General features: G+C 40.8%; 1 protein-coding gene across 2 annotated transcripts in view; it reads left to right on the forward strand.

The window, feature by feature from the left end:
* The window catches only part of PRKG1 (protein kinase cGMP-dependent 1), a 504,212-nt gene that overhangs the window by 365,051 nt on the left and 118,290 nt on the right, over nt 1-20,871 (forward strand). For both annotated transcript variants that reach the window (XM_040607240.1, XM_040607238.1), the window contains exons 6-7: nt 12,870-12,947; nt 17,188-17,282. In XM_040607240.1, the coding sequence (XP_040463174.1) occupies nt 12,870-12,947; nt 17,188-17,282 (173 nt within the window). The remainder of the gene's footprint in view (nt 1-12,869; nt 12,948-17,187; nt 17,283-20,871) is intronic.

A 20,871-nucleotide genomic window follows, 5' to 3' on the forward strand; every position in this document is an offset into this window, starting at 1 on the left:
CCCACCCACTAACCTACTTCTTTTATTTCTTTTTTCTTGTTTCTTTGCACTTAAGTAAATGAAGCTGTCCCCCACTTGACAGCACTTCTGCAGCTTCTCGTGGCTTCTTGCAATACCAAATAGATGTGTGGTGGCAGGGCTGAGCTTCCTGCTCTGATCCCCTCATCCTTCCTTTTGCTTTTTGCCATCCTTCAAGCATCTCTACCTGTGGTCTTTCTGCAGGAGCATCAGGATTTCCAGTCATCCTTTTCACCGGTTGCCACCTACTTTGTCTCCTCTTTCTCCTTGTATGTTTTCACATCAATCTTTGCTGTGTGTGTATGTGGATAGATAACCTGCTTTCAGTCACTACTCCTCCAAAAATTAGCACTTGTGAGCTTCTGCTAATTTCCTTTATAAATGGATTGTGGGCTGCAGGCAACAGTTTGGACACCTCTTGAACTTTTGCCCTATGTGCTCCCACTCAAGAAGGTTGTCGTTGACCAGGGCAGTAACAGGGACAGTGTCAGGCTCGGGGGTAAGGAAGGTGGTGGCCCCTGCACCTGCTGGTGACAGTGTTTTACAATTCCATCTGTTTTCCAGGCAGAAATGCAGAAACAGATGTTTGCCTCAGTACCGTGAAGAAAAAGTAGCTGAGAGGTTGTTGCCTCCCAGTCTGTTTGCAACTTAGGAAGCCTGATTGCTCTCCAAAAACGGTTGTCAGACTGCATTACAGTAACAGTGGGGATGGAACGAGAGTTATAATGTGGTTTCTAATGTGCCTTGTGTCTACTTTTAGAGCAAATTAAGACAGGAAATTTCTTCAGCTATAATGCATTAAAAAAAATAATGCTTTTTTTGATATTATCTTTCCTCCTCTTTATCCCTTAAAAGTGCACGCTGCATTTAGGAATCAAAACTGTATCTCAGGTCTTCATTACAAACCTTAATGGACACATCCAGTCCAAATCATCCTGGCTCACAGTCCTGTATTAGGTCTGGCTGAGCCCCACAGCAGCCCCCATAGTGCTGTGGTTTGTACTGGTAGCTAGAAAGGTGGTGACACACACCAGCGTTCTGGCTACTGCTGAGCAGCGCTCGCACAGCATCAAGGCTGTCTCTCCAACATTCCCCATCCTCACCACTAGGCTGGGGGTGGGCAAGACCTTGGAAGTGGACATGGCCAGGACAGCTGACCCAAAGTGACCAATGGGATATTCCATACCATATGATACCTGCTCAGATGTAAAAGCTAAGAGAAAGGAGTAAGAAGAGGGGCATTCACTATATATGACATTTGCCTTCCAGACCTTCCAAGGAAGTGGCCAAACATTGCCTGCTGACGGGAAGTAGAGAATAACAACTTTAGTTTTCCTTTGCTTCTGTGTGCGTGACTTTTGCTATTGCTTAATTAAACTGCCTTTATCTTGACCCACAAGTATTTTTTTCCATCATATTTTCTCCCCCTTCTCCCTTTTCTGCTGAGTAGGCAAGTGGTAGAGAGCTTGGTGGGCACCTGGTGCCCAGCCAGGGTCAACCCACCACAAGTCTGTAGAATGTCATGTCATCTGCTTGATACTCTGCAACATCCTTTAGTCTTAGAGGTGGCTGTATAAAAATCTTTGAAGCTCAACAAACCTTTATCTACACAGGACAGCTTCTACTATTCATCCAGTCACATGAGCGTTCAAGAGTCCCTGAAGATGCTCAGGTTTGCTCAGAACTCTTGGTTTTGAGAGTGGCTGGGAAGGAAACTTGAAGGTGACAGCAGGACTTGCCTTTTGCCTGAGAAATTTTTAGTCATATCAGATCTGAAGGTTCTGGTAAAGGAAGAATTGAGCAAATGTTCTGTTTATATGGGAGAGGATAGAGGAGCCTCCTTTCACCACAGGACTCTTTGCTGATTTCAAGGAGTACAAAAGAGAAAACTTCATCTGAAAAAGCCGTGGGGAGCACAGAGAAGGCATTTCCTCCTGTAACAGTGCTGCCCACTGCCTTGGATGGTGAGGAGGATGCTCAGGAGTGGGAAAAGGAAAGGGCCAAAAGCTCCTTCCATCTCGTGCATGTGTCCTCCTTCTGAATGCAGGAACGTGGGCCAACATTTGCCAGATATGGTCCCTTACACATTGTGTTGCCTTTTATGTATCCCTGAAAATTGTACTTGATGAACACTGGGTTGTAGTCCAGTGGAATCTAGGAGAAAGGTATTAAAATGAGAGCAGAAAAGCCAATGTTGTGTTTTTCATGATTGGAAAATGATACCACTGAAGTTTATCCCTACTTCATGCCCTTTTTCGTAGTATTGCATGGTTTAGGGGACTTATTTGATGAGACATGTTTGTTCAGTGTCAAACCTAATAAATCCTGTTTGAGTATGTATCTCGCAAAAGTTACAAGTGGTCCTATTTATCCACTATTTATTACCATGAGGAGAGTTGTGTTAAGGTTTGATGTACTAGTGGTAAGACCTTAACTTTTATGGTGTAAAACGAAACTGAACTGATCAGCTGTGCGCACTGGGTTGTGGAAGTGCCAGAGATGTGGCACTGCTACTTCTTTCTGTGTGAGAAGTCAACCTTCAGGAAGCTCCTGAATGATCACAACTGTAATGCGGTATTGACAGGTCAATGCAAAAGTCTTGAATTCATGGTGAAAATTCTGCCTGTGTTTCAGGACCAGCAGCTTCACCTAAGGAGTCAACAGAGCTCTGATCAGAGTTGGAAAAATCACAGTTTGGAGACTGTCTTTTGCTCTGAACTGAGTACGCTGAGTTTCTCTCTTCCACAGCTTCCATTTTTATAACCTCATTTCCATTGCCTATCCTGCCTTGTCCCCAGCAGATTTTGGCAGGTACCACCTAGCAGCTCATAGGGGAGAGGACTGGTTCCAGTTCAATTTATGGATGTCTTGTATGTCTGTGGGATGCTGAAGTTAGAGGTGGTTTTAAGAAAAAGGGAGGGAAAGAAGGTACCAGCCCCAGCTCCATCCCTACCCATGTCGCATGCTCCCTCCTCACCATCTCTCTGCACAGCACAGTGAAATTCAGATTCATGGAACAGTAGTGCTAAACCCTAAAAGAAACAAGGAAATTAAAGAAATCATTTAACCAAAGAACTTCAAATTAGGAACATTTATTGCATTGTTACATTTCAGAAACAGCAGGGGACTGTTGGAGGACTGTTGTTTTATTCATTATTTTTTGTACCCGGTGGAGTAGGTGTAGGCTGTACTTGCCTTTGCTTCAGTGAAGTAATGGTTGAATATACCTCTTTGACTGTTCCTGTACAGTCTGTTATATTCCTTTCACCTGGTGAAATCAGTGTGACCAAGTTCTGAGAACCACGTTATATCTTGATATTAGGAGGTGTGCCGCCAACTTTTTTTTTTTTTTGGTCTAAGTAAAAGGCACTTCATAGCATACCAGTTGCTCCTTGTTTGGTTTGTAGCTTGTTTTGTTGCCATATCCTCACCTCCTGTCTCATGAGGATGCACAGACAACCTCAGTCAAGGACATACAAACCCACCATTCAGAGTGATTTGTATTATTCTGTATGCTGGACTTGAGTGTCCACACGCAAAGAGTCCCTTTAGGTGCACTGAGATTATTGCAGTTCAGGGGATGCTTTTGTGGGAATCAGAAGCAACCTGTAAACTGCAGAAGACACCACAATTGGAGGAGACACCCAGACTGTCCAAAATGTGCCCAGGAGCATGTTGTTCTCTTATTGCTGTTACAGTCCATTAAGAAGCCACAGTGAATCAGTGCAGAACAGATAAAGTGTTTACTACAAGGCTTTAGCAAGGCAACAGTCTTCTATAACTATTACAAAACAGCTTTGACTTTAAAATATATATTCAAATACCTAGTTTTAACTCAAATAGCTTGACTTTTAAGAAGGAGGAGTTTGTGATCCATTAGTGAGAAAAATAAAAATTTCCTGCAGAAGGTTGCCAGCTCAGTTAGGGCCAGCTGCATCTGAAAATAGGCACTGGGAACCCCAGGTTGCTGTAGGGTCATCCACATGTTTCCAGCTCGGGTTCACAACCATTTGGGATGGTGGAGGTGTGCTAATAACATACTAATTCCTGCTGCGAAACCCCACCATGGGCCAGCCTGCACTTCCTTGTCCCCCAGTGTATGGTGGCAGGTGGACGTGGGACAAGCTGCTCATCAGCATCCCCTATCTGCTGGGTTTATCCTTCTTCATCTGCTTTCCCAATCCTGTGCATGAATGATGTTTAATTAAAAGGTATGGTTTAACCCTCACTTCCCATCAACCGTGGATCTTTTTCATATTTTAATTTCCCACTTGCTTAACTTCAGTTAAGGTGCTGTTTAGAGGGGTACTGAAGACATCTTAAGTGTCAAAAATCAGACCCACCTGCTATGCTTTGATTCACAGGATGAATAAGAAGAGGACCACAATATGATAATCCTGCCCATCGGGTATTTCAAGGAGCAGTATTTTGAGATAATTCATGGGAGTAAGACACATAGGAAAACCAGAGAAACAAAGTTTTATAATTCCTAAGGAATTCAGTACAGAAGACCAATATTAACCTGCTTGTTTTGCAGCATTTTTTAGCAAATAAACATTTTTTATAAATCCTATTTTGTTAGCAGTGCTGTTGTCATTCCAGACTTGAAAAAAATGTTTAAGGCAGAAAGGCCAGAACAGAAACAAAAGTATTTTGAAAGCTGCTTATGTTTGGAGTTTTGGTGATGGTTCTATGAACACTTTTTTTAAATCACCAACAAAGTAATTTAGATTTTTTTTTTTTTTAAAAAAATGCACCTTGGGTAAGATGGATTATGCATTGGGCGCTGTCATCAAACCCATGTTACCCTCACTGGTCTGTGTGGTGCAAACCTGGCTGCAGGGAGTGAAACTCCTTGTTTCAAAGCCACCTTTGTGTTTCTGCTGCCCTGACATGACCTTTGGCAGGGTTTTGGCCTTTTGATGCCACAGCTGACGTGGGTTACGTAGCTTTCCAAACAAACATTCTATTTTCCACGTTTTTCCAAAATTTCTCAGTATAAACACAGCAGTCAAAGATACCCAGCTGGAGGGAAAAATGAGGTTTTCTCAAGTTTAACCATTGGGTTGGTCTCCAGCATCAAGGTTTCTCCATCAAGCCTGTGTCAACACTTGGCTGGCCTTTAAATGTGTTTCAGTTTTTGATGATGGTCGGGAACACAAGCTCCCATTGAAGTTGGTGACTGACAAAGTAAGGTCAGTGGGCCAAAACCTTCACCCAAGCGTCAGTGTCTGAAGTTGCCAAGCACATGTTTTCTCTGTGTGGTGGGTGAGGTGTCCCCTAGTCTTGTGGAGGAGGGCATTGTTGCAACGTGGTAGCACATGAGAAGTGCCAAAAGCAGGGCAAAGCATCTGAAGCTCTTGTAGTGGGCACAGATGGTGGTGGCACAAGTCTGGGTCCTGCATGGTGCCCAGATGTTGTGTGTGCATCTGACTGCCCTTGGAGGGGTTTCCATCTGAGCTGCTCTGCCTTGGCTGTTCCCATCAAACAAAGTTTTGGCTCTGGGTGTAGTCTTGTGAAAGAAGAAAGCTGATTTTTCCTTCAGGTATTGGCATACCATGAGTTTATGAGCTGTGAGTTGTTTCTGTGCACATTGAAGGGCTGTGATAGAAACAATTCCTCTCTGGGAAGAATGAGGTGCAGAAATTCACATTTCAGACACTTGCGTCTTGTTCCAGCTATGATGTCACCATTGCAAACAAAGAAGAAAAGGAGGAAGTAAATGCAGTATGTGATGCTACACTTATGTAATGACTAGTGGAGTAAATTAATTGCAGAAATATCTTTTTTGAGAGGGATGGTATAAGATGATTGCTGAGGCCACCTGATATGTGCTCAGACAAGCCCATTCATGTGGGTCTTGTTTCAGTGGGAAGTTTTCGTTGGTGAGGACATGTGCTTTTGGTTTCAGGGAGCACAGTGACTCAAAAAAGTAGTTATTGTCAAAATTCGGTGCTATTTTTTGTTGAAGCTGATGCCTCACTGTTTCTAATTTTGTCAGTATTCAATGCAAGGTTGGTCTCATAAATATCCAATTGATTCTCAAAAAAGCTTTAATTACATGGGGTGTTTCTCCACTCAAGGCTGGGGCAGCTTGTTGGCATTCTGCATGGGATGAAGGTTTTTGTAAAGCAGGATGTTTACTTCTTTTAGAGCATAATCTGACTCCATCATGAGATGCTCTGTACCTCTACTAGTTCTTCTGTGGGGTACATTGAGCATATCAGGGAGACTTATCAATGTCTTACCCTATCAAACCCACTAAGTAAATGTGTTATCTTTTCCCCTTGGTGCTAGGATATTTTCTTACCTTTAAGTAAAATTGATAATAGAAGAAAGTTGGGAGGAAAGATTTTTATAGAAGCTGCTATTACTGGACAAACTGGAGATCACCAGGAGTGAGGCACTTGTGCTGATGGGCCACATAGGAGGACTTTGAGGACGAGATTCCAGGACTTGTGTTAATCTAAAAGGGAAAAGATATTTTGTGAAAGACTCAAGCTTGTCTGTATGCTGAGGTTGATTTTAACCTAGCTCTAGCCATGTGAAGGCTGTTTAGACACGGAGTAGTACATGCATTGGATTAAAATCTGGCTCTGCTGTTGCATAGAAACTGGTCTTGTTTAGGGTTTGGCTTGGTTTCTTTAAACAACTTTCTTTAAATTTTATCTTTTTTTCTAAGGGGAAGTGGTAAGTTTGGAGTGATGGTAACAGTTAATACGGGGCTCTGACTGTTTGATACCTAGATTTCAGTATGTTTGATGTACGTTGTATATTCACTATGTCTACATCTAGCTGGGACCTGCCAAACAGCTTTCGTTTATACTTGAGTAATGTTCTTCTAAGTAATCTGATTTCTGTTGTTTCACTCTGGTAGTGTAAATTTAGTATGTCTTTCCACTTTCAGCTGTATTCGAGACATGCTTGGGCTTTCACCCTAAGTAATAAAACGTGAAGTTGAAGATGATGGTAATGTTGATGACGATGGAGAGCTTAAGGATAGGTGCAAGATGACTGGTTCAGATGGTGAAATTCTTGCTCTTCCTACATCAAGATAAACAGAAGTCTACTTTTCTGTGTGCATTATCCAAATTGCTTTTAACCCAAGGTGTTGGTTTATATGGGGCCGGGGGGAGAGTATTTATCAATCCATAGTGATATAAATTGATATATTTTACCTTACATTTGAAAGTGGCTGAGAGATCATGTGGGTCTCCCATGCTTTGGGAGAAATAATTTCTTTTCTGCTGATCTACCTAGCCAGCAACGCAGGGAAGCGGAGGCAGCAAGCTATTCTTTTTAGAAGACCACATATCCTAAGTGGCTCATTGTGAAGATCTGGGGTTGGAGGTAGGTCAGAAATGAGATCTGAAAGCCTCTTCCTATTGCTGCTTTCTAAAACAGGAGCACAGACAAGTCACTGGTATCACTGGGATGTTGTTGGTGACCAACAAGATGGACCAGCCAGAAACCTTCGTTACGGGTCTAGCCTAGAAATTGTTTTAAATTTCTGTTGAGTTCCAGTTCAAAAGCCATTAATTGATCCCCTAATCCATCAAAAATGCTGTTTAAACCCATCCTTTCAGGCTTCCTAATGTTACACAACGTTACATGATATAGAAGCGTGAAGGGAAGGAGTTGCCCAGATGGGCTTTAGCTCCCGCAGGTGAGCTCTAGCATTTGCCAATGTTATTTAGTTGAACTCAATGATCCCAGTAAGTTCTTACTGAGAAAATGAGGACTATAAAGGAAAACAGATGATTACACAGGTTGTCTTGTTGCAAAGGTTTTCTAGCATGCTGTATTAGCTTGTGATAAAACAGATTAAAAAAAAACAAAAACAAAAACAAAACCCAACAAACAAAACAATTATTAGCACAGCTCCTTAATTTAGTGTTAAATCACAAAAGGTGTTATCACAGGTTAAAAATAAGGTGCTCCTGAAAATTTTTGTTTAATGCTGTACAAGAGACCAGAAGCTGGCAGTGGCCTGAGGCAAGGATCCAAGAGTTAACAAGTTGGCATTATGTGGAATTCTTAGGGCATGGGGGGGAAGGAGTTAATAGAGAAATAAAAAGTTCAGAGGTCAGAGGGTGGGCTGGTCTGAGGTGCTGGAAGTGCTCTGCTGCCACTGTGCTGACTTATGGCAGTTGAGAAATGCTCCAGGAACTTTGAAATACTAATTGGGCTGGCTCTCTAATTTCATTTTTTTAATTTTCCCTCCTCCTGTCAGGCTTGCCTCAGTGTTGATGAAGTAAATCTAAAGGCAATTTGAGTTTCTGTAATATGTACATGACTTTCTCTTGCTTAAACATGTTTCAGGTTTGTTTCCTGTTAAAACATTTTGGTTAAAGACCTGTTCTTCTTTCCCTGAGAAAGCTAATTAGGGCTTTCTGGTTTTTTTGGGTTTTTTTCCTGCCTGACATTCTTTCTGTAAATACAGTGCCGTGGCTTTGAGCTCAGAGTTGAGCCTCACTGGGAAGACTTGAAACCTTTATTTTACAAGTATTTAAATGCTTATAGGAGTTAAACCATGTATAGGACAGATACTGGAATCAAGGCCATGGATATTAATGGAAGAATTTCTTTTTAAGGAAACTTTCAATCTTTAATTTCAGATTTCTTGCATGTGCCAAAAAAGCAGAAAAACAGAGATACTTTTTTTATCACTTCTTTTTATTTTATCACTTGCTTTCTTAAGAAGAAACCTCTTACTGGAGCATTTAACTATCCTCTGATAAACACATGAGCATTTAGGTCTCAAGCTTAGCTTGCACTCGGCATCCCCATGGATATCCCTGCATTTTTAAGGGTACAACCCCTTACTGGTATAGACTGGAAAAAATTTTATTATCTAGGAAAATGGGTTACTAGGAGGCCAGTGGTTTATTCAAGAGGTGGTAAGGCAGTTCTCACTCTATGGAGAGGTACCTTAAGGGGCCGGTGTTGCTTTATAAAACAGCAGTGTAGTTAGCATGACAAATGCTCTAAATTTTGCAGCATTTATAATTCATTGAACCTGAGTCTTTATCCGCATTTGCCAAATCTTATAAAAGAGACATATGCGGCTTGCTGGTATATGAGTGTTCCCAGCAGTAGTTTCTCAGCCTAGCATTGCTGTTTGCTCGAGTGCAGACTTTCTCAGCCTTTGATGCCAAACTGGAACCTCGGTGCCTTAACTTATAACCCTTTCTTTCCCCCGCAAACACAAGACCCTCGTAATTGTTAGCTTTGCTGCCTGGTTATCTTAATCTTGGCAGGTCATACAGCTGTATTTCTACAGCTCGCATTTCTGTTTGGGTTTTCTCCATTACATTTTTATGTTGGATTTCAGCTCTGGTATTCTGCTGGAGAGAAGAAGATGTAGGAAGAGTTAATATAGTCTGGTCAGGTCTTCCAGCTAGGAATTAATTTCTGTATTTTGCTTTAATTTTTTGTGGCCTGGAGGAGCTATGTCTTAGAAATATGTTCAAAAACTTACATCATGCTTAGGTTTCAGTGAAATCTACTAAATTAGCCTTAATCGTTGGGTATTGCCTTTCAAAATACAGAATTCTGTCCAGAGTCCCTTTCTCTTGGGAGAAAACCTGGAAAAAAAAAGAAGGTAAAATTTGTAAGCCTAAGCCCAAATCTGGGCTGTTACACTAGTCGCTTAACTTTTTTTTTGTTCATATGCAACTACAAAGGTGGGATAGAAATATTTATTACTTATTTTAAAGACATTCTGGAAATTCTTTGACCAGTATATGCAGAGCTTTGAAGCTATAATTTATGAAGATGGCGACAAATTGTTTTTCTCTCCATCAGAAGGATCCCCTTCAACAGAGTCTTGCTTCCAACAGCTTGCTAGAGCTCAGCCATTGAATTTAATCTTCCAAACAAGTCCAGAAGAAGCAGTGGGGTCAGTCTAAAGCTAGTAAAGACACATTGAACCTGCTTGCTTTACTGCTTTTCTTTTTTGTAATTTTAATCCAAATATTATTCCTTTGCATGTGCCACCACACCATTGTAAAGCTGTAGGAATTGTTGATTTTCCTCATGTTGTTCTTGGACTGGTTTTCTCTAGATGAAATGGAGTTGCTAAAATGTGTTGATAAAATACAAATCAGCTATACCATGATTATGTACAACATTTGCCAAAGTGCTTTGTCAGGGGGCTTTGTCTAATGGTACCGAGTGAACCTGGGAATGTATTGCTACCTTATACATGGCTGGCTAAAAGCAGGAGGCTTGTAATTATTTGGTTTTTTCGCATGTGTCATAAGTGAGCACTTACGTACTTTGCCTGCTTTGTGCGGTGCTTTCAATCTAAACAGACAGAAATAATTCAAAGGGCAAAGCACACGGATGAGTTGATTTGTGTTAAAGAGGAGAATTTGAGAGGAAGAGCATTGTTAGAGGACGGGGAAGGACAGGTTGATTGAAGCAAGAAGAATTGTGGTAAGGCCAGGTGGAATTAGCTGTGAAGGAAATGGGCTGAAATACATAAAGATGTGGACCGTGGGAAGGGTGTGGAGAGAGGTGCCAATGAAGAGGAGGTCAAGCAAAATGAAAGCTCTGCATGACTGGGCACTCAAGGAAGGACTAAAGGAATATGATTTGAATGTTGGAAAAAGGACTTGCAATATTTTGAATGAGATTAGAGACGAAGGAAAAAAATACACAGTAGGCAAGAGATGCTAAAGTAAGAGGCAGCTTCACATCCTTCAAAGCTCTGATTTGTTCTCCTTCCCTATATTGTGTGGAAGCCTGTGTGGGAATGGTTGTGCAGACTCACAAGTGGAAATCAGATATGACAGCAGGGCTGAGCCTCAGCGCTGAGTGGTTGGTGTAGTTGTAACTGGTGACTAAGACCAAGAAACGACCTTGTAGGAAGAAGGTTTTGCCATATTGAATGTGTTATTGGCCAGAAGTTGAGAGTTGGCTCTAAGGCAGTGTCAGCTGAAAATTATACAAAAGTCATATAAGCAGTAGCAGTTTAATATGTCTAATGAATATAAGTTGCCTGTGCTAAAATTGGAAACCTTTTGACCAGAATTTTCAATCATTTGATTTTTGGGTGCCTACAAGATTCCACTTGAGAGATTATAATTGCAACACCTTATAAAATCAGGCCCTTTCAAGGAGTCTCAACCTGGATACTCAAAAATGTGCATCCTCAAAATCTTCTCTCCAGAAACACCCCACATAAGAAGTAAAATTACGAGTTTGTGTCCATGGTCTCCTCCAGGCTTTTTTTCTCCTCTTCCCATTCTGGCACATGGAAATAGGAAAAATGCTGCACTTCTTAGATCCCGTTCAGGATCAGGACAAACCCACAAGTTAGTCTACCTGACCCACTTTCTCCGGTCCCTTTTCTGAAGACTGACATGATAACATTCAGTACTAGTTATTCTGACAGAGAACTTTTTTAAAAAAATTCCTTAATCCTAGAGAGTCTGAAGAGTATTAATTACTAACATCCTGCTTTGACTTTCTGATTTTATTTACCCAGATATTTTTTAGGAAGGTGTAAGTGCCCACAGCCTAACTATATGTATTTTAAAGAATTAATCTAATTAATTCTTTATTATAATTCACTTGGATATCTTTTCTTTTTCCTAGGACAGTTACTTTTCATTAATAACCCCATATATCCAGTGCTCCCAAACCAATTTATTGTTTTTCTCAGATGCATTTACATGACTATATATTTTCATACTGAAACCTGATATCAGGCTGCAAGTAGCACCAAAAAGGAGCATAAAAATCAATAAATAAACACAGGTCAATAAAAGACCCTTGAAAAAAAATATCTCAGGCTTACCCAAATTCTAGGATTCTGATTAATTCCTCTGTCTTAGCTCAGATCCATCCTTGTTTATACATACTTTGGGATTAAAAGATCTGGTGGTCTTTTCAGGCGTTGTGCTTTAATGTAGCTTCAAACAACACCCCAGCCAGAACATGGGGGATTTGGGGGGAGGTTTTGTTACAGATCGGTGCTGGGGCACAACAGACCTGATGCCTGCAGCTCTCTGCCAGGGCTTGATTAAAAAAAACAGCAGTCGTGTTCAGTGGGAGATGTAGGTAGAGATGTTTGGTGGGAAGCCCTTAGCACTCCCCTGCCTCTGCTTCCTATTGCAGTGAAGTTTGTTGAACTTGCAGGGGGCAGAGCATCTCAGAAGAAAATGCCAGAGTCGGGGGGGGCTACATAGGAATGTAGAGTCTTTATTTAGAAAACATTGACTTTTTTTTTTTTTTGGTGATGTATACACGCATATTGATTTTGATGGGGTAATACAAGGGATGAAGCTATCCTATTAAGTTTAGATGCAAACACTGATAAGCTGTGACATAAATTTAGCAAGGAATATTCCACAAAATAAGGCAAAAGAAGACGGATTAAACTACTGTGATAACAGGAGAAGCGAAAAAAATATTTGTTGAATAAAGCCTTTGCTAGCAAAGCTGGGAAAATACCAAAACCAACCGAAAAAACAGGAAAAGAACTGTTTTTACAACAGGCGTATTATTGCAGTATGGTTCATGTACCGTATTCTCTGTTGAAAATTCCTCTGTCTGGTTTACTTAGTATAAATGGATTTAGGCTGTGAGGATAATTCATCTGGGCAAAAGCTGGCACTAGCACAATAAGAAGAAAAATGGGCAAGCCATAAACGGTTCCATTTTAATTATTATATCCCTTGACACAGGACAATTTTTAAATCGTGGCCAATGTCAGGCTGGGATAAAATTGTATCAGGGTTATGTTTCCATAAGTGTTAACTTGCGAAACTGCCAATCTATCTGCTGAATAACAGTCTCTGATTCTGTTTGTCTTTTTTTTTTTTTTCTTTTTTTTCTTACAGACGCACTATGAAAATGGAGAGTATATTATACGACAAGGTGCTCGAGGGGACACTTTCTTTATAATCAGCAAAGGAAAGGTCAGTTGACACTCTTTGAAGGCAAATGAGATGATGACAACAATGGTGATGATATGCTCCCGAAATGCAGTGCCAGCCAGCGCTTTCTCTCTCCCCTCCCTGAGGCACAAATGCTGCAAGACTTGATGTTAATTAAACTTCTGGGTGCTGTATCGGTAGGGAAGAGTGGCCTGAAGGGGAAAAAATAGATCTCGTGCTGTTTTACACGTGTGCTCATAGTGAATACTTTGGGGTTGAAAACAGTTGTTGAGTCTTTGAGTAAATGACCAAAAAGCTCTTTTTTTTTTTTTTTTTTTTGTTAACAGTATATCCTACAATACTTAATGTTTTCTATGCTAAGTACCCCTCTTATGAGGCTGATGTCCAGTCTTCATTCTCATAGCTATCACTTCTCAGCTTCTCCAAATTAAATAATAGGAAACTGGAGAAGTCTGAGCTCTCTACTTGGGGAGGAAAAAAGGTCTAAGTTTCTGTTCCACTGCTCACAGGGAAAATACGCTTTTTGACCTCTTTTCTCATAGATTCCTGATGGGATTTTATAGAACAAGTTTTTTCCTTCCATCAACTTTTTTTTTAATTATTTTTTTAGCTGGCCTAGTACTATGACACTTGAGAAATATTTGGCTTCTTTCCACGTAGCAGGATGGAGATACTCAAGGGAATACACAGTGATTTCCCACTGCAGATGAGATGTGATACATGGAAAATAAACCACAAATGGATAAATATGCTTGAAAGTAGGCCAGCACCAGTCTCCTGGCTCGTGGGTCTGATGTTTACACCCAGGCACATATTAACATTGGCCTTGCATAATTAAAGGTAGCAAAAACCCCATGGCGCCCATAGAGGAAGAGTGTGGGTGTTGTACACACCATTGGGTTGTCTCCCAAGGGAGCTGTTAGCTTTTGGGTACTAAAACTAGATTTTCACAGTCATCTTTCGCTCTCTGTCTCTGGGAGTTAGATCTTCATCAGAAATAAAAATGGTCTTTTTCAGATGAATAAGACAGTTACGGACAAGTTTCTGAAACAAAGAGAATCATGGACTGCAGAAATCCCAGTTTGATGGTATTCCCTCATGCCCCTTTGCTTTCCTCAATTCAGAAGTAGTATTTCCTCTTCTCCCAGAATAAGGACAACCATGATACACACTTCAAATTTATTTTTTTTCTAATGAGCAGAAATAATGGGAGGGTGTGCCTCCCCCATTGAGTGTTTGAAGCCCTCCTTGCCATGTTGGCCAGCCTGTTGGCAAATGATGCTTTTTCCCGACTTGGTCAGGTGGATCCCATCCCTTCCCAGCACTCCTCAGTCTCCAGAGAGAGTCCCTTGGTTGTAAAAACTAAATCCCTGTTGACACCAGCTGGGCAAACAGTTGTTGACCTGCCCTCACACCTTGCCTGCAGGATGCAGGATGAAACCACCCATGCCCATGGCCGTTGCTCCAGAGCCCTCTAGTCCTGCTTGAGATGCTCCCTGGCTTTATCTCTGGCCGTTGCTACTTTATCTTACTATGACAGCTGATGGCCAGAAAAGGGGAGCCAAAATAAAACAATGCACATAGGCTGCTGAAAAATTCCCAGACCGTCAGCTGGATCCTGGTGGCTTGACAGAAATTTCCACAGAGGCAGTTAAATTCTGCCCAGTTTTCTCTTCCAAGTGTACTGATTTGCAAAAGAGGTATCAGTGACTGATAGAAGACAGATGGAATTGGAGAGTGTTTAATTTTAATGCCTATATTGGGGCATAATTGCTACACAGCAAATGTAATAACTAACCCATGCTAAGGATACAGCCCAGTATAGGAGGAATAGAACCTCAGCAGTGAAACATGGAATAAATGGATATGAAATATAGGATAAACATATCAATGTATGCTGCCTGAGACTTTCTGAAGCAGGGGCACGTAATGTCCCATGTGCCATGCTAAAACCCAACCCAGGCAGCTTAATAAGCCACAAAAAATGCTGGCTGCAGCTCATGTACCTGAGATCTCCCATGTACTTTCTGTATTCAGCAGCATCACATGAGTTTTTGCAACAAGAGCTACTTACTAAAACTCTGCCTTGTCTTTTATGTCAGAGTGGCTGTAGTGACAGTCATGGAAACAGAGAAGACTTTTTTTACATTTCTGAGCCCAGCACTTCTCTCAGAAATGCTTAGAAAGACTTCTGGTCTGTTTTCTTTCAGGCCTTGCTCCATGAATAGTTCTTTTAGGAGCAAAATCCTTTTTTTTTTCTCCATGAACTCCATTCTCTGCACTTGATCCCACTCCTGGGCTTGTTTATTATTTTAGCATGTTTTCTCAAGTCCAAGTGAATAGAAATCAAAAGTGTATTTAAAACACCCTGCCTCTAGAAATCTGTTGAATAATACATCAGATGAAAACAGCTCAGTCCCTTCTGCTTGCTAAGTGCTGCTGCTCCATGCCTTTACCTGGAGACAATGTGTGCCATGCTGTGCCACTGTACACCATTTTCTCTTTAAAACGAATGGCCTGGCACCAATTTAATGCCAGATCATGTGGGTTCTTAATTGGTGCCGTGGCTGTTCAGACGGCTCATCACTTTGAACCACACAGAAATCACATTCCTGCAATCCCTTAGCACTCGCTCCTTAGGATCAGTGGACGTCACCAAGAAAGAGCTTAAATCTGCATTAACTTTGTCTGAGGGTTTTTTTCATCAGCTACAAATGTTCCAGGCTTATCCATTACACATTTCTTTACCCTCTGATCTTTGATGAGTCACTGCAGATGTTAAATGTAGTGTGATGTAGACGGAGCACTCATTAATGACTCAAACCCACTGGTTTTACTATCCATGAAAGAGATGGGAGAAGGTGCAGACCACAGTTGTAAATTTAATAGTGCAATTAAACTGGAATGTCTCTAAATCCAAAAGGATGTGTCTGATGTCCCAGATTTTGGCTTTGTGAATTTGCATATGGAAAAGCTCTGCTAAAAGCCAAATATCCTGAAAAGGAGAAGCAGATGAGAGATTTTCCCATGTATGTGAGGTAACTCCAGAGAGTTGTTCATCCAATTTAAATTTTGGGAACTCGGGCTTTGGAAATGCCTGTCCCTCTCCACTGACCATAGGCAGAGACTGGACAACTAGATTTATAGATGGTTAACATTGGGAGAGGTGATCCCTACCATGCACTGAGAGCAGGAGGTTGTAGTTCACCTGCCTTCTCATACTGTAAGAGGTATGAGTTACCTCTGATAACAGCTGAAATGGAAGAAATGTTTCTTGTAGAGGGCCGTTACATCAAGAGCATTCATCTTTCATGGAGCCCTTTGCATCCTTGTTATGTCTATGTCATGCCATCCTCAGCACCCGGCAGAGGCTTTGTCATTACACGGCAGCTGGGATTTATACCCTGTACCAGCATGGGAAATCAGAGCCAAGGGTGTTCAGATGATCAGTTACTATTTTTCTTCTGAATTCATTACGGAAAATAAAAAGGACCCCCCTGCAATAGGAAATCATCACTCATAGATGCGAAGTCATCTTCCTATTCTTGCAGTGCCAGCTTCTTCAGCTTGGCTTGCACTGGGTTGTACTACCGATGCTTTTACAAGTGGGTAGAAAGTCTGCTCTCCATTAGCAGTAATTGCTTTTCTCTTTCACTGCAAAATTAAGGTGGTATTTTCCTTTTAACTTCAATGAAAATACATGATTTTTGCTCCAGCTGCAGTTATCACTTCACTGAATCTGACAGAGAGTAAAAAGGAGAGGAGGCATCTTTCATTTTGTAATGCTCCAAGCTGTTTCAATTATGTCTAAATGCAGATTATTTTTGTTATTCCTTTCCTTAAGTGAACTTAGCAACACAAGAAATCATACGGAAAGAAGCTAACAGAAGCATGTGCCATGTCTGAAACACAGACAATATTTAGAACCTCTTTCTGCTGCTGACTCCATATGGGCAATGACTGTGCTTGTGCAGCCAGCTCCCTGTTTAGAGTTAAAAACCTTCAAAAAACCACAAGTATTGCATTTTTGCAAGAGTAGTAGGTACCTTAGTGGAAAGTAACTGCTCATTTTCCTGCACAGTTGGTTGGTGATGCTGAGGGAAGAGTGCAAGACTCTGGAGAATTACATGGTTCCCAGAGGATATAGGGACTGGAGCTTCTCCTGAGAGATCTGGGAGATGACAAACCCCTCTCTGAACAAACAGGTTTTATTTGTTAATGAAAGTTTTCTAAATACTGGGGGGAATTGGCTTTTCAACAGGTGAATGTTACCCGTGAAGACTCCCCCAGTGAAGATCCGGTCTTTCTCCGTACTCTAGAGAAGGGAGATTGGTTTGGAGAAAAAGCCCTTCAAGGGTAAGTGCTCCTTATGATGTAGCTCTTACATTGAGATAAGTTTTCAAGGACTTTTGCAGCCTTCAGAGGGCTCTTGCATTTTGGAAAGTGATTGGGAGTGGGTTTATGCTTTTGCAGTCAGGTATTGTCACTTGGTCTTGCGTGTTACAAGGAGGCTTAATGGGGAAACAATGTTTGTTCTGCAGCTGAGTGGTCAAATGTAGATCTTCCCATGTTTGTAGACTTCATAAAATAGTTTATCTTTGCACCTTCTTCCCTGACCATGCATTTGAAGGTCAAAAGGGCATAATCATGGTCTTGATGGGGTACATTGCTGGGGGCAGGGCGATGGTGGTGGTTTTAAAATTGTCTTATTGTGTAGATATGATTTTGGTGGAGGTGGGACTTGTATGTGAGTGACCTGTTACATATAAAAATTTTCCTTTGGGGATGAACTAGAAGAGAGAGAAGCTGTAAATCCATATTCAACAGATGACTATTATAAAACTATGCTTTATTTCCAAAGGGAGGATAAGAGTAGGAATAGTAAAACATGTGCTTCAGGCAGGAATTTGGAGTGCCCATTCATCTTAATGGACAGACAGTCATCCCATCCTGGGTGCTTATCTGTGCATAATAGCTATTTGGCTGCTTTTTCAGCAATTAATTAATTGATATTTGATGCTGTGATAACGCGCTCAATCCTTGCTAAATCAGCCTTCTTCCAAAAAGAAGGCAGCAGAACATTGGAAGGCCAAATTTCTTGTTAGTTCTTGACAGACAGGGAGATGTATCCAGCAAAAGCTTGAGTCTTGCCCCATCACATCTATACCTCTTAATATAAATAATATGGTTATTAAATAAAGATCCATATTTTGGTTACATTTTAAATACTACGATGGAGATAAATCTATAGCTATAAATCTAAATCTATAATTTTAGATTTCCCCCCACAAACACATAAGGTAGAAACACTTTTTTCCTTATTGTTTAGAGCCTCACAGAAACTTAACTCTTGGAGTTGGTATGTTTTTAAAATAGCACCGACTATATGGTGGCAGCCACTCTAATACTGAGAGCAGGCAATAGCATGCCAAACAAAATCATCTTTTGAAGAAGACTCGATACAGGAAATAAAAGCAATTTCCTACCTTGCATCCCTAAAGAGTTCTAGTGACATGCAACACCACGATGATGAGAATTTCTCAGCACTTCAAACACAGTATTTTGGCTAACTGGCTTAGTCTGAGATTAGTTAATTTACAGTAAACACTTGTCTACATATATTTAAATATTCAATCCATAATAACTTTGATCTTCTGAAACTAAACAGAAACTTAATAATTGAGAGTATGTTCTCAACATGCGAGGAAAACATAATATCAATACTTTTTTTTGCTAGGGTGATGGCATATCTGGAGTACCATACCTCCAGTTTGCTAATAATCTCAGTAGTTCTGTAGCTAGATTTAATTTCATAGTCTGAAAATATTGTAATGTAAAGCATTCAGCAGGTCAATAAATTTCTAATAAATTAGTATCTTTCAGGACTGTATAGGGCATCACTGTTCAGCAGCTTGGGAAGCCTTTAGGGTGTTACTGCTGTAAAATACAGTTATGGCTGAAAGCTCAAGATAAAATAAGATTTTGTGTATTTTCTTTACTTTTTTATCTTTGACCAATTTTTCAAAACAGGTTCTTGCTTAGCAATACTTATTTACATGCTGTTAAATCATGTTGTGATTTCATATGTATAAGACGTCGTAACAACTAAGACATTTCTTTCTGACAATATAAAATAATAGTTGCAGCATCCATTCACTGTAGTGCTGCACAGCAGAAGGACAGATAAAAAAATCTCTTCTAGTCTCTCACAGAAGTATGTATGCTTATGTAGGCATTGAGTGATGATATACAATATTCTTTTTGTAATGCTCACACCAGATGGCACACATTATTTCGCCATATCCCATTGCACACCAGCAGGAACAAAACAAGTTGTGAAATGATCAGCCACGTCATCTTACAGTAATACTTTTACCTTCCTGGCTAATTGGCGCAGAGATCGCAGATGTATAATTTACAGTATAGCAATACAAAATTTACAGTGTACTAACAATCCGTTATTTTTTGGTAATGTTTTCTTAATTGGAAATAAACATTTTATAAGGTTGTTACAATAATCATTTCTATCAACAGGGAAATAATGCATTCAAATAAGCAAAGGAAAATTACTGAATGCAACTTTGTGGCTCATGTACAAAAACTAAATAATTACAGTATGCTTCCTTGGTAGCATTACACAGCCGAATCCTTGCATAAGAGCATCTGTCTGAACCACACTCCATCCTCTTCAAGAAATGATGGTTTTGGAGCAGCCATCCGTCCTTCTCATTGGATGGAAAACATGGTTTAGTTCGCGGTGGACAGTCTTTACAGAAAACGATGGGGGAAGAAAAGAGGACAGAAAAGCCTATCTTTAGCAATGTAAGAGAAGGCTCTTTCTCCTTCACAAGTTGTTTCCCATAGGCCTACTCAAAAGAGGAACGGTCTGAACCGTTGCCTCCTTCACTGTTACATTACACATTACATCACATACTGCATTGAGACAGAGCCGTTGTTTTGAGTGCTGTGAGTTTTACCTGGTTTGGGGATCCAGGAGGTGCTACAGACCATAGGAAAAAGGAGGGACAGCACATGGCAGAGGGCTGATGTTTTGGAGAGGCAGCGATGGAGACCACCTGGGTGAGAAGGAGAAGGATTTTGAAAGAAATATTCATAGCGTGGTCCATAACACTTTGACCAAACTGGCCAGCTCTTGAGGTTCAATAGCTGGGATTCTCTGGCAAGTCTGCTGGCTTTTAGAAGAGGGGATCCCTAAACACTCAGCAGCCTCAGGTCTCCTGAGTTGTAGCAAGAGAGGCAGAATCTGGGAGAGTAGCCCAGGCTAAAGCTGAGACAGGGCTTGCCCTGGCCTCCACAATGCATGTATGTCTATTTTATGTATCGATGTATAAATATAAATGCTGGGAGTACGTTGTACTGAAAGAAAGTAATGGAAATATGGACGCCATGCTTTGATTTAAACTTACACAAATTATCAAATGGTCTTAGCAAAGATGTTTTCCATGCAATAAGATGAAAATGGCACTTTGTCTTTGAGAGGAGCATTTTTAACGCAGTTACCAGAAGAGCTAATTCAGTGTGGCTGGGGTGGACGCTGGCGAAGCAAAACAGTATTATGGAAACACAGTTTTATTTTGAAAGGAGCTTAGTTTGCTCATTTGTCCATGTGAGCTGTCTTTCAAAATAATGAAATTACTTGGTTTTCACTTAGAGTTTATCATCTTCAATTGTGTTGATTTATAAATCCACGTGGGCATATGTTTGCGATGTAATTAAGCCAAAGCGAAACACACATTCACTTGACTGCCAGCAAAACCATAGCAGAGGGAGAGCCAGTTTGAGGAGACAAGGCTTCTTGGCAATTGGTATGAATTATTTTAGGACACTCTGTATGGAAAAGGTTTGGGAATTTGGGAGGCCTTCCTGCCTTTGGTGTCATGGCAGGCTGGGTTGTGGATGAAATCGCTGGAGGAAGCTCCTGCTT

Source organism: Falco naumanni, chromosome 9, assembly GCF_017639655.2.
Source record: "Falco naumanni isolate bFalNau1 chromosome 9, bFalNau1.pat, whole genome shotgun sequence".
Taxonomy (NCBI): domain Eukaryota; kingdom Metazoa; phylum Chordata; class Aves; order Falconiformes; family Falconidae; genus Falco; species Falco naumanni.